The 14,682-nt window shown below is 28.0% G+C and overlaps 1 protein-coding gene across 1 annotated transcript; it reads right to left on the bottom strand.

Annotated features, from left to right (window-relative positions):
* Positions 1 to 600: 600 nt before the first annotated feature.
* Positions 601 to 13,034, bottom strand: LOC145847150 (uncharacterized). The gene is made up of 12 exons (XM_082953526.1): positions 12,964 to 13,034; positions 10,808 to 11,022; positions 8,587 to 8,681; positions 7,428 to 8,283; positions 6,842 to 6,995; positions 6,038 to 6,194; positions 5,400 to 5,593; positions 4,294 to 4,487; positions 3,763 to 3,872; positions 3,418 to 3,532; positions 1,125 to 1,217; positions 601 to 908 (listed from the first exon to the last, which is right to left on the bottom strand). Exons 2-12 carry the CDS (start codon positions 10,999 to 11,001, stop codon positions 773 to 775), a joined length of 2,298 nt encoding a protein of 765 aa, XP_082809652.1. The 5' UTR covers positions 11,002 to 11,022; positions 12,964 to 13,034; the 3' UTR covers positions 601 to 772.
* Positions 13,035 to 14,682: the final 1,648 nt, after the last annotated feature.

Genomic DNA, 14,682 nt, shown 5'->3' with positions numbered 1-14,682 from the left:
ATTTTGTAATTACAAGCAAAATTTAAATATTTAAGTAAAAACTTGAGCAATGATCATTTGGGAAAATTAAACAAATTTTTTCCACCCTCTGTTATAAAAGTCAGCTTGAGATTTTCAATAAAACAAAAACAGCCTGATTTTATAGCTGGCATCAATGAGTGGCTTTCCTGAATATCACTGCGTAAATTTATAAATGATAATCAATTGATAAAATTAAACTACATTAAGCTAAATATTACCAAGTGGTTAGTTTGTGTAATTTATTTACCATAAGTATACTTAATTTCGTGGTTAACATTTTTGGAAAATAGTTTTAAATTTTAAGTAAAACTCATTCTTTTGGCTACGCACATTAAAACTTAAATTAAAGAGTTAAATTTAGCAAATATTTTATAAAAATATATGATTAATGTTCGCTAAATTTGCCTATAAAGGAATAATGAGTTATTAATATTATACATCTTTCAAAGCTTATCTTAAACATTTAAGATTAAATAAACCAGTAAAAGAAGGGTTATATATCCTAGAAAAGGAAACTAAATAACTATAAAATAAATTCTTACAGGGCTTTATTGTACCCGTAGGATTAATACTTGTAAAAACTTGTTTCTTTTTAATAAATATACTAATGTAATACTTAATACAAAAACAGCTAAAAATGAACTTTAGAATACTTAATAAACTTAGGACTTAATCAAAAGAATTCCATCGATTATATCAGGTCAGTTTTGGATTTTTCGACAGTAATACATTAGCTTTAATATTTAGTTGTTTATTGCTCTACGATTCTGTAGCCCACGGCCTGGTTGTTTTTCAGCTCGTCAATGATCTGCTGGGGAGTTTTTTTCCTGGAAAGCGACAGATACCTGTTTTGCCCTTTTCCGTGGCTCTGAGACTTGAGGTTGTACCTGTTTTGTATTTTCAACGTTGTGTGACAGGAATAAATTAAGTAAAGAGTTACAGGGCCAGAAAATAACTTATATAAGTTAATTCTGTTTAATTTAAAAAAAACTACTAAAATATTTAAATTTTATTCACTTATTTTTCATTATAAATTTTAGTAAGAAGGAAAAACCTACTCGTGTAATTTTACTATAAAGTGTATTTTAATTACAACACAACACCTCCTGGCAATCTGGTGGATTTTTTTTCTTTCTTCTGCCGTGAGCTCGTTCGAGAACACCAACTCGCCAGTTTCGTCCTTCTGAATGTACTCTCTGTTGAACAGAAAAAGTTTAAGCTTTTCTTGTAATCCATTGAAAATATATTTTTGACTACAATAAAATATTTTAGACAATTTAAGCTTTTTATCCACTAGGAACTTTAAGTATTAGCAAAATTGTTTTCTTCGTCAATTAAGCTTGAATATTTAAGTAGATTTTGTTTTTGGAAACTTTAGTTTTATGAAACTGTAACGTGTCCAAAAATAAAAAATTCTGCTTAAGTGTTTATTTTTATAAGCAATTTTTCAATGAACATATTGTGTTGCCAATATATAGTTTACAACATGGCAATGAGCTAAAAACCAATTGAGTAAATTTGTTTGTTAAGGCCGGTGAAAAAAACTTAAGGATATAAAACACCTTAAAGAGTGAAGAGAAAATGTAATTTTAATTGTCGAAATTACTAACTAAAGGCAAATATTGTACTTTTGGTACACATAAATAAGCTTAATTAAATGTCTGACAGATTTAACACGGAAGTCAATTTAAACTAAAGATTCATATATTTAAAAATATAATTTATTACAAAAATTACAGTCACTCCGTTTCACTACAAAACGGATTTTCAAGCTGGGGTGCTGCATTAAAAAATATTAAAATGACAAAATATGTAAAAAATTATAAAACATTAGAAAAATGTATTTAAATTTTTGTAGAAACATGGTGTATAGATTTAAACATTATATAATTAATGACTGATTAGGTTATTGTACAGAAATAAAAACGTATTAATGGAGTTTAGTCAAAACTTATTAAAATTTAAAAAAATAAAAATTTATTTTGTGTTGTTTACAAATTGAGTAATTATGGTTAAAAAACATACAAAATAAATGTTGATTTTATATTAAAATTGAATAAACTTTAACTAAACTTAATATATAAATGTTACTTCGATACAATAACCTAAATAGTCATTAATTCTACAGTATTAATACTTATACAATTTTTTTTTGTAAAATTTTACTATATTTTTACCAGTACTTTTTCAATTTTTGCATAGTTTGAAAATCTGGTGAATTTAAGTTATTGAAATGTATATATTTTTAAATACAAATAACAGGGTGCCACTGGTTTTTTCAAAAAATTTTCCAGGTTTTTCAATTTTCTACCAGGTTTTTAAAACTACACATTTTTGGGTCTATTTTTAGTTTAAAGTTAAATTTAACGTAAGAAACTGTGTTAAATAGTATAAAAAGACTGAAAAGATACTGTACAGCTACTTAGAACGTGTTTTTTAAGTAAAAAAATTTTTGGTGATGACAAATTTTTTTAATCTATTTTATCTATAACTATATGATAAAATTTTTGAATCAAACCAAAATTTTACTACTGAACATGTTAAAATTCTTAAAAATTCCAGGTTTTTTCAGTTTTTTTTCAAAATTTCTTAAATTCCAGGTTTTTCCAGGTGATTTTTACCTAAATTGTCAAATTCCAGGTTTTTCCAGGTAAAGTGGCAACCCTGAAATAAATAAGCTCTTACAAAAAGTTATTAATTATTATTTTTCAAAACACATATTTGGTTTTAAACAAACTTTAATCTAAATTCAAAATGAAATGTTCAAGTACTAATATAATATGTTTCTACAACTTAAGTTAATAAAAATGTGTTACTTAACACCATACCTTTCATACCAAAGTTCAGTTTAAGAGTTTGTTTTTATTACAAAATATTCAAAAAATTTATTAAACCAAACCAAGTTTCATATAATAAAAATTAAGATTGAAATATTTAACTTGAATGATATTAACATAGTCATTTATATTTTGTATTTCGATAACTAAATACAAAAAAGTAAATTTTCTTAATGATTTCTTATGATAGCTCAAACACCTTACTCTGACTTTAATACTAAGTTAAAAATTTTGAATAAAAAAAATGTTTTTAACAAATAGTTCCTAGATTATACATAGAAATGTCTACCTTGTTCGATTCTTTAGTTAATTATTGTGAGTCAGAAACATAAAATAACTAAAAACAAATCTAAGAAGGTTACTCAGTAAATGAATAAAATACAATTTAAGCTGTAAATAATAATTACATTCACAAACTGGTGATTTTCATTCGAAGTTGTACAAAAATATCAACATAAAGGTATAAAATACTAATGTCAAACACACAGATAAAACTTACAACTAGTTGATGTTTAGCATAAATATTTAAATCAAAAAATATATATACAACAAATCTAACTCCACAATTTTCTGAGCGTCCTGATAAGAAATGACATCTCTATTTTTCTTGTTGCTTCCCAGACAGCCCCTGCCAACTTGCCCGCCCGCTTGCACCGGCTCGCTTATTCCGTTTCCTTATTTACAACTTTTGTTATTTCTAACAAAACAATTTTAAAACAAGTGTATTGCAGAACGTTTGTACTTGATACTTTTGAAACAAATAACCCAATTAAACTTGACAAAACTGGTAAAAACTCTGTAATATAAACTTTTTAAATTATTAAGTAATTACAAAAAATGACAGACAAATTTTTAGTTAAATACATGGAAATTTAAATACTACAACTAGTTAAAACAAACCAACCCATGTTACCGCACCCTTTTCCTTCCTGCCACCCCATTTTCTTCAGCATTCTGTTGCCAATATTTTCATCGCCGATCACGTTTGCATTGCTGCCAACTGCTAGGTTGCCACTGTTTTGTTTGATTGTATAAAGCAACTTGTTAAATTAACTTTGTTGGTTTAGGTTTTACTTCTTGTTACTGGGTGGTCCCCCAGGAACAAAAGTTTTTACGGTTTTAATTTCTAAACCGTTGAATAATTCATTTTACTCATACGAATCAGTATTTACAAATATATGAAGAAAATGTACAGCAAGCAAAACCGTTTTTGGTTCAAAAGTTTAGTGATGATTTTGTTATTGGACAGTAATAAACAACTAAAGCTTTTAAGTTTTAACTTCTAAACAGAATGATCAATAGTGCATTAAAAAAGCATTCGGAAAACTTTGTTAAAAATAATCAGTATGTTCGCTAACGGTCAACAATTGCTTTGAAAACGCGTTCAATGTAAGAAAACTTTTTACAATGGTCCAAAAAAATCGAGAACACTCACGTGTCGACGATCTGCTGCCTGGAGACACCGTTCTCGCTGTTCCTCTGCTCCTCGATGACCAAGCACTTCTTCTTCAGCTCCTCCCACGCGCGCTCGCACGCCTGCTTGCTCGCTTCCTTCTTGCTCGTCGACTGCTGCTTGCTAACCAGCTCGCCCGCCAACAGCACCGAGCACTCCCACAACTCCTCGCCTACCTGCGCGTTTTCGTTTGATAAAACAAATAAAGTCCACAGATGGGAAGTTGCTGCTGTAGTGTTTGATACGAAAATATAAATACAAAGTTGTAAAATATTTGGAAGGTTACTCGTAGAATTTTGTAAGTGTTATTGAAAATATGATTTCAATAGTGTGGTTTTATTACAAACATATTTTTGAATTTAAAAAAAAGATAACATCTATTTATTTAAATAATATTGTGGTACTATAAGGGGACAAGACACAAGAACTGTGAGATATTCTAAACTTGTGGATAAATAAATACAAAGGCGTTTGAGCTAAGATAATAATTTGCACCTAGGTTTAAAAGTGTTCATTCAAAACATGGTTTTCCAAACTTATTTTCATAATCAATCAAAACACCCAGTGTTGAAAAACAAAAACATATACTTTGAAATAATTTATGTCCTCACGGCGGGACCGAACTCTTTAAAGTTTGTTTCTTACCTGAAATTATCTTTAACCACTTTTCCTTATAGACTTTGAAAAATCATAAACTTATAAACTTTAGCATGGCCACAGATACAAACCAAAGGCAAATAAAAAAACATTTTTAATAAAATTTACTAAGGGGGTGTGTGCTAAATTAACAACTTTGATCCCTTATAACAAAAATAAATAAAAATAAATATAGTTGCTAAAATAAAAGTATACCAAATAAGAATAGTAGATTTTGAATAAAAAGTTATTAGTTTTTACTGACAAGAAACTAATTTAACTTAAATAAAAAGTCTGTTATTGCCTAAATTTCATCAACTACATTTAATATTGCACGCAACTGTCTTTTTAACAAACAATATTTTACAATGTTCGAAATTTTTGCTAGCGGTGTATAGTGCAAAAACTTCACGAAAACAAGCATTTTTTCTTCAAAACGAACAAGCACCAACCTGCTCGTAGGTCCTGTCAAACGGCACGTCGTTCAGCTTGGCCGACTTCTGCAGGGAGTTGGCCAAGTTGCCGCCCTCGGCCCGCACCAGCACGAAGCCGTCCATGGTGCCCGCGCGCCCGCTCTTGCTTTCCACCGGCGCCCGCGTGAACTTGCGGCGCTTGCTGTTGCACGGCGGCAGGTACAGCTCCTTGTCTGTTTAGTTTGTCTGCTTGTTATGCAAGTGTTTTGTTAAGCAAAAAACTGCATTTTTTTTAAATAACTTTTTCTATTCGACTCTAGATTGTCATAATTGTATAAAAAAACACAACAACATTTATGTAGAACTATGTTTTAAAAAACAGACATAAAAAGTTGATGACTAAAGATTTTCATTTAAAAAAATACTTTTTTTTTGACTACTTTTCTTTTGCTTTTATCAATTATTAACATTTTTATAAGTGAACTAGCTTTCGAAATAAATTTTAAAACAAACTTTGCATTTTATATTTTATTACTAAATAAAATTTTTAAAAATATAAAAACTACTATGCCATAAAAATGCCAACTTAAGACCAGTAAACAATCAAAGTATTTTGAAAAACCTTCCGAACACTATTTCAAACTCAAGACTTTATTTACACAAACAAATTTTCAAACCTTGCCTTCGCATTTTCTCGCTTCTGACCGCGATGTCGTACACGATACTTCCTCCCTCCACGGAAGACATGTCAACCCGCTTGTAACACTTGAGGAAGGTGGCCTGTGTCCTCAGCACTTCGATTGCGTCCGTGACCGCCCGAAGCTGGCTGTCGAACTGTTGGGAACAATACAAGCTGAACTTGTCTTTTACACACTGATTAAACTTGGCGAAATTTTACTGTTACCTACATTAACTTGAAAGACTAATTGACTAAAAATGTTTTTGTATATGTATAAAAAGTAAAAGAGTAGTTTTTATTTTATTCGAATTAACTACTAAAAGTTACATAGTATCAAACAAAACAACTATCTTAAATAAAAATGTAAACAGGGTTGCCATTCGTTTTTTCAAAAATTTTTCCAGGTTTTCCAATTTACTTTCAGGTTTTTAAAAGTACACATTTTTGAGTCTATTTTTAGTTTTAAGTTAATTTCTATATAAGAAAATGTGTTGAATAGTATAAAAACAATGAAAAAATACTGTAAAGTTACTTTAAATGTGTTTTTTAATAATTTTTTTTTCTGTGACAAAAAAATTTTATTTATATGAAATATTTTTTGTTTCAAATCAAATTTTACTGATAATTACTGAAAATGTAAAAATTATTAAAAATTCCAGGTTTTTCCAGGTTATTTTTGCCTAAATTGTCAAATTCCAGGTTTCCAGGTAAAGTGGCAACCCTGTGTGAAGCTTGCAAAAAAGTCGATACGCTTTGAAAAGCACAAAAATTATTTTTTAATATAAAAGTATTTCAATCTCACCTTGCTGCTAGCCACACCGAACGAAACGAAAACCTCGTCGATGTAAACTTCGCAAACCCAACTTTGGAAGTCGAAGGCGATATTTTCTCTCCAGCTGTAACATCTGCTCCACTCCTCGTACAGCGCCACATCATCTTTATTTAGTTGGTAGTAGCTGAAATAATTTCTTTTTTGTTAAATTTTAAATTTCTACAAACAAGCCAAGTTATTTTATATATTTGAGAAAATAAAAACTGATGCTTTAAAGAACACTTACTCTTGTAATCATTCATAATCTTAACGTTTATTAATAAAACAACACAAATTTTATTAACGAAAAGTAATGCTTAACTGAATCAATTATCACTTTAAAATTAATTGGATAAAATAATTAATTATACTTCTTTCTTCTATACGTAACACGCTTTATATTATGCACAAACAAATAACTAGAGTAACAACTGAAGTCTTGTCTTTTATCAAGCATATAAAAACAAGATATACTTTAAACTGTTTATGCAACAAAAAGTGATAATTAAAAAAAAATTCTAGACAAACAAACTTTAAAACATAAAAACGACAAAATTCTTACAAACAATGAACCAACCAAAATTCCAGCTTGACCCTGAAGTTGCCCGTGTGCAGCAACCGGTGCAACTTGTCAGCAGTCTCAATCTCCACCTCGCACAAATCCTTGTGGTTCTTCTTCACCGCCATCGCCACGCTCGTCACCCCGCGCGACTTCGACCACGACGGCTTCGTCTTCTTCACCAGCATCTCTCCCTCCTTTCTGTACGACCTCTGCGTTCGCTGAGGGAACTTTTCCCTGCTGAACGGCTTCTGCTGCGGGTGGTTCCGGTCGAAACTTCCCTGCTTCTGCTCCCTTCTCCTCGACGGCGGCTTCTTCTGAACCGGTTGCTTCTTGAGCGGCTTTTCGGGGCTTTTCCCGATCAGGTTCTTCCTCGGGTGCTGCTGCTTGCTAACAGGCGAAACCTGCAACGCCTCGCACTTTTTCGACAGCTCCCCGATGACGGGGTTGCTGACGGCCGAGGTGCTGTTCAACTTACTTGTGCTGCTTGATGAAACGCTGTTTTGATTCAAAACGTTAGGCGAACTTAAACTACTGTTACGAAAATCTAGCGAAGGCATGCTGCCCGTTGCAATGTTTACTGGATTTTCCGAATCGCTGAACATGCTGAAAATATCGTTTTTAATACTCACGCCGGAAGGGCCGGCCTTGCTACTTAAGTAAGTTAAATTAGTTTTATTTGAAATATGAGACGAGGCAGTTGATATTAACGGTTTATTATCAGGTGGCGAGGTAACAACAACGGGGGAGGGCGGGGTCGGGGGCCTTAAGGTGTCCCCCTTGACAAAATAAATGGGTTTAAAATTGTAAGGTAGCTTGCTGTAGTAGGGGTCTAGTTGTTGTGCCGCCTTCGCTTGGCTTGGTTGTTGTTTGCCTGTGAAAACGAAACGAGTTAGAAAAACAGAAAATGTTCTACAAAAACAGGTTTTACTGCGACATGAAGTTTTATACAAGCAAAAATGTTTTACATAAGATGAGGTGGTTAAACTACCAGTTGGATTTTAAAATCCGGTCACTTTTCAAATTAAACTTAAGTGTAAAAGTTATTTTTAACATGCACTAGCTAAAATCATTACTTGTTACTATAACATTAATCATAAAAAAAATTACTTTTAGACTCAATATAACTTTGTTCAAAAAATAAAGGGACACAAATTTAACTTAATAATAAATTAACCTGCCACCTGATACTCATGTTCCTGCAGCAAGTTGTGAGCGTCGCCGACTCCCTGCTCCATGTTCTTCACTTCGGCTTCCGCGGCTGCCGGGTACCTGTTATATAAATAAAACTCACTTAAACGAGAAAATAAATGGAGTTTCATACTTTTCCTTGAATTTTTTATTGGAATATTGGAGTTTTTTTTTAAACTAACTTTTAAATGAAACTTATATTCTAAGTGAAGATGTTCTATTAAATAAAAAGGTACTACTAGTATTAAAATCTATGCTTTTTGTTAATAGCAATGTTTGAACTGAAGATGTTTGTATGCATCCTGGATATTACTTTTAAAAGATAATATTTTTGATCAATATGCATAGAAGTTATGTATTATAACTTTCAAAAGATTGTTTCAAATATGATAGATATATACTTAGTAAACTATAGAAATTAATTTTCTACAAATCACAAAAAAATTACTTAATTGAGAAAAAGTCTTACTTTAAAATTTTGTTATATGAGTTAAGTTTTTTTTGTGAAAACTTATCAGTATTTCAAGTATTCAATGAGTATCAATAATTTTAAAGTATTTTTTATTAACAAAATTTTCTAGAATTTATACCTAAAACTATTTCTCAACTATAATTTCATAAATAATAGCTTTTTTTAATACTTTTGAAAAGAATAAAAAAATTGAAGATCTTCCTCTTTATGCATTATCATATTCTAAATTGTTAGATTTTAAGCCTAGAAAACTTGAATAAAACCTTTAAAATCCTTTATGTTTACTTCCAATAAAGTACACAATGAACTTTTTTTAATTCATTAAAAAACATTAAAAATATGGTAAAAATTTGTCTATCAACTAGAAAAGGTATAAATTAAGATTTTTTTCAAATGTAGGCAAATAAATATTACTTTAAATAAAATATTAAATGAGTTTTAAGCCAATACAACCTGCTTTATGGTTTATAATTTTATATAGCATTTTATATATTAAGATAGATTTAATTAATTACTTTGCTGGAGATACTTTTTGATATTACTTACAAGTGATTTGTAAAGGTAAGTATAACATTTTTATTGCATACAAGACTGAATTTAATTTCAATATTTCATGGTACTTAATTTTACCACTCCTTAATTAAATTAATGCAAAATTGGTTATAAACAGCAATATGAAAGTTACCTTGAACACAAGGACCAACTATTAAATTGAAAACTACTAAAAAACAGCAATACATTTTAATCATAACAAAATTTTGCTTATTAACTTACATCATAAAAAATATATATTATATAATAAGATTTGTAAACACTATGAATGTAAGCAATAATTCTACAAAAAAAAATATCTAAGCATTTATAATAATTAAAACACTTAACTGTAATATTTACCTTTATTTGTATACTACTTTTAATACTGCAAATTTTTTGTTACAAAAGTATAAACAAGCAAACTAACAGTATTAAAAATAATATACTACTTGATTAATCAGCCAATTTCTGTAATAAACTACTAAAAAACAGCAATACATTCTAATCATAACAAAATTTTGCTTATTAATTTGCATCATAAAAAATATATATTATATAATAAGATTTGTAAACACTATGAATGTAAGCAATAATTCTACAAAAAAAAATATCTAAGCATGTATAATAATTAAAACACTTAACTGTAATATTTACCTTTATTTGTATACTACTTTTAATACTGCAAATTTTTTGTTACAAAAGTATAAACAAGCAAACTAACAGTATTAAAAATAATATACTACTTGATTAATCAGCCAATTTCTGTAATAAATTGAAACACTTTTAAAGCTTAAAATGTATAACTGTTGAAGATAGTTAAAAATAGTTTTTTCAACATTACTTTATCCAATGTCACTTTATTTATAATGTAAATATAGTATTTTAATTTTTGAAATAAAATGAAATAAAATCTTTAAAAGATCAATCTGTTTTGAAATTTATATGTAAGTTGTTGAAGTAATTATATGATACTTGTATTGAAAACATTACATGTAAACTGGAGCATAAAACTTAAACTAAACTATAATTTTATACATAATAAAAAGGAAGGTGTTTAAATCATGAGTTTTAAGTAATTGTTACAACAATGTGTATTGTAAATAACTTTTACTAACTAATAATAACTAACTAATAAACAATTACTACAAAACTAACCTTAAATAAAACTTAGAATACTTATCAAAGCATAACACATACAAACCTGTTGCCGTGGAACCTCATGTTGGCCCACACCTCCGAGAGGCAGATGAGCCTCTTCTTGTTGTGGTAGTTGGGCCAGTTGACGGTGAGGAACTTCTTCCTGGCGAACCAGTGGCTTGCGGACTCCCACTGGTCCCTGTACTTTTCCAAATCGGCGATTTCGCGCGACTCACTTATCAATTGGTTCACATCCATGTTCTTTTTATTAGGTTTAATCTGTTTACATGGAGTAAGAGCTTTTATACAAATTTGTTTGATAAATTGTTTTGAAATAGGCTGTTTACTTACACTAGTAACATTTTTACCCTTATAATTTACTTTACATTTTTTATTTAATTAAAAATTCAACCTTAGAATTTTTAGCTATTTAATTTTTACATGTGGCCAATTATCACAAAAACACATTGTGTACAATTTAATACAATTTTAAGAAACTTTTATAGTGCATTTCTTGTTTTCTGAAAAAACTTCTTTAGACAGTTTTACCCAAAGCTTTCTTTGAAAATACCCAATAGAATTTTTTTTAAGTTTAATTGATTTACTTATAAAATCTTTACACTAAGCATCTACTAAACAAAATATTTTATAGCTTTTACAGCACAAGAGTTACTAATTAAGGAACTTTATATTTTAGAGTTTGTTTAAAAACATTCTTACAGCAAAATATTTTTAAGAATGTATTACTTAAATTCTGAAAACTTTACTTTTTTTATAATTACTTTTACTTAGTTTGGAAATTTCAAGTAGTTTAATCTTTGGCTAAATTTAAAAAGTATTTTTGATAAGATTAAATTATGAATTTTGTACAAAATTGCACTCCCTACATCTAAATCAGGGTTTTCCAAACAAGGCCATGAGCAGTAAGCGGATCACAGGGGGCCATGAGGTCATAATTTTAAGCTTGTACAAGATATTCTGGAGTTGATGATGAAGAGCAAAAAAAGGTATTAGGCCTTTTTAATGGTAGTTTTGAAATGTATACTAGATATTATGGAAAAATTTAGGAAGTTTAGGGGGCAACAAGCCGTAAAAGGCGGAGCCACAAGGCCATAATTTGAAACTTACACTAGATACTCTGGAGTTGATGGTTTAGAGCAAAATAAGGTCTTATGCGGCTTTAATGGTAGTATTTTGAGAAATTTTTTTTGAGGGATACTTTGAAAAAAAAAACTTTGGGAAACCTGTTCTAGATCAACACTATGCTGGTCTACTATGCATATATATACACAATCTATATATCAATAATTTTTAAAATATTTATTTGAGCACCATTACCCATTTGTAAACCTGATACAAAGTCACTAAAAATGTTATTCCAACTGGTAACTGCTTAAAATTTTCTCATAAACTCAAAAGATTGAAACTATATTTTAATAGTTTAAAATATATCTTTAAATATTTCAAATATAATTATTTATTACAAAATAGTTTTTGCACAAGAGAAAATAATCTTATGCATTTTATAAAATGTATTAAGAAAAATTTTGTCAGAGAATAAAACATACTAAAATTCTTTTTTTTTTATATAATTATTCTGTTGGACTTAGTTTAAATAAAACATAAGCTTGCTTGCTGTAAATTATAGATTACTGTTATTCTCAGAACTTATTTCAACTTAAATAGTTTTAAAATGATTTATTTTCTCAAGTTAGTCTATATCTTTAGTTTATAAAAACTGTATATGAAAAGTTTGATAAGTTTAATTAAGAATAAAACCACAATAAAAGTTAAAATACTTTTACTTTTAGAACTTAGATTTATAATATTTCTAATTATAATTTTTTCTAATGCTACATACTTGTATAAGTAAAATTGAATTTGTAAATATTTTTATAGATATTTACGTTTACAAATCTTAGAGGCATAACAACTTTATGTCCATGTTTCTTAAATGTTTGCATAATTTAGTTACAGTTTGCTTATATGTTCAACAAAATCATAACAAGATAAGCTTTATAGTTTTTTTTATAAAAATTATAAAAAGTAATTATATACAGATATTTTTACCATATATAACAAAATAAAAATTTGAAATAAACTTAATTGTATCTATAAAAGAACTACAAAGTGAAGTACTTGGGTATTTTGAAATGATTCAAAGCACAACTTAAAACTAGGATTGAATAGTTTAAAAACAGTAATAAAAACAAAACTTACCTAAATATAACTACCAGAGAACAAAACAAAGTTCAGAAACAAACAGTGTAACAAAATTTTAGTAAAACTCTACAAAAGATTTCAAAATTAATATTTTACTTATATTTAAATTTCAGATATATGATTTGTTGTAAAAGAAAGTGTTTTGTATTTAATTAATTTTAAAAAATGTACTATTGATTTAGATATATTTTGATATTTCAGTAATATAGCTACTAACTATATGCTACTACTAAAATATAAAAAACTAAAACTTTTTTTTTTTTAATTACTTTTTTTTTCAAAAATTTCTTTACAAACTATTTTTATATTTTTATATATTAAAAATTTCTAAAAACCTCATTAATTTTCAAGTACAGCTAATTTTATCTTACTAAATTATAATACACAATAATAATATAACTACTTTGTACTTATTTATTTAAAGACAAGTATGAAACTGTTTATGACTTGAAAACTAGAAAAAAAATATCATATATATAAAATGCCAAATGTTATATGAAAACATTAATACTAGTATTACATTAAAATATTTTGTATAAAAACGAGATTTATTAATCTACTCTGATATTTTCAACTATGCTACTTATCAATTGGATATGATTTCATGAACTTTTATCATTTTATAAACAATGTTTACATATAAGTCCTTTACTGGCACCTTGGACAAGATTAAAAATATTGAACTTGAATAATTGGATTGGTCAGTATGAGTTTTTTAGTAAAACTAAAGTTAAAACTAAAAAAGCCAATTTGGTATAACTAAAGAGGATAAGTATTTATCTTATATAAAGGATGATCACTTTTTGTAGCCAAAATAAAAGTTTGAGTTACATCAATCTAGTAAGTAAAAATTGAACAAATTTACTTTTAACAAGCGTGAAAAGTCTATAAAAATGCTATTTAACATGTTTTTGTAGGCTTTTAGACAAAAAAGCCAGCAAGATTGACTAATACTAGCCTGAGCTAATAAAGCTAGTGTGAATAGGCCTAAATTAACGAAAAAAACTAATAAAAACTAAAAACTTCAAAAAAACACTGACAATCAAGTTTAAATATGTAAAAAAGTTTAATAATAACAATTTGACTTAATAAAAACACAATTCAAAAAACTTAAGCTATATAATATGAACAATTTAAGTTAATAAGAAGATAAACAAGTTTAAAATTTAGCCCAAGATTTAGAAAAATATCCAAACTAATTGGAGTTTTGCAAAAACATTTAAACTATCCTGAGTTAGCCCAAGTGTTTCAAAAACTTCAAACTAGCCTGAGTTATCCTGAGTATCTAGCAACCCTAAGTTTTTTACCATGCTATTACCTCAATTGATTTTGAGTAGAACAAAAAAAACTAAAATTTCAATTATTGACTCAAAAACTTTTTAAGAATGTACGATAAATTAAGAACAAAAGCTTCAACTGGTCTAAGAAAATATAAACTTAATTAGCCTCTGTTATCGTGTATTAGTAGCAACCTTGTAATCTAGAGAGTAAGTATTAATTTTTATAATAAATATAAACGTAATTAATAACTTTCCACAACTTAATAAAGGATATAAAATATTATTTAAGTATATTCATGTTTATTCAAAATATTAAGAAGTTATTATTTGAGATTATAATTTATAAAATTTTAAAAAAAGTTTCTTTCTAGTTGAAGATTTTTAAACTTATTTCAAATTAAGATTTGAAAATTTGAAAATAAGTGATCATAAAAAC

This window comes from Thalia democratica, unplaced genomic scaffold, assembly GCF_965202585.1.
Source record: "Thalia democratica unplaced genomic scaffold, ktThaDemo2.hap1.1 HAP1_SCAFFOLD_829, whole genome shotgun sequence".
Taxonomy (NCBI): domain Eukaryota; kingdom Metazoa; phylum Chordata; class Thaliacea; order Salpida; family Salpidae; genus Thalia; species Thalia democratica.
The sequence above is the reverse complement of the archived record's forward strand: the minus strand, read 5'-3'. Positions and strand labels throughout refer to the sequence as shown.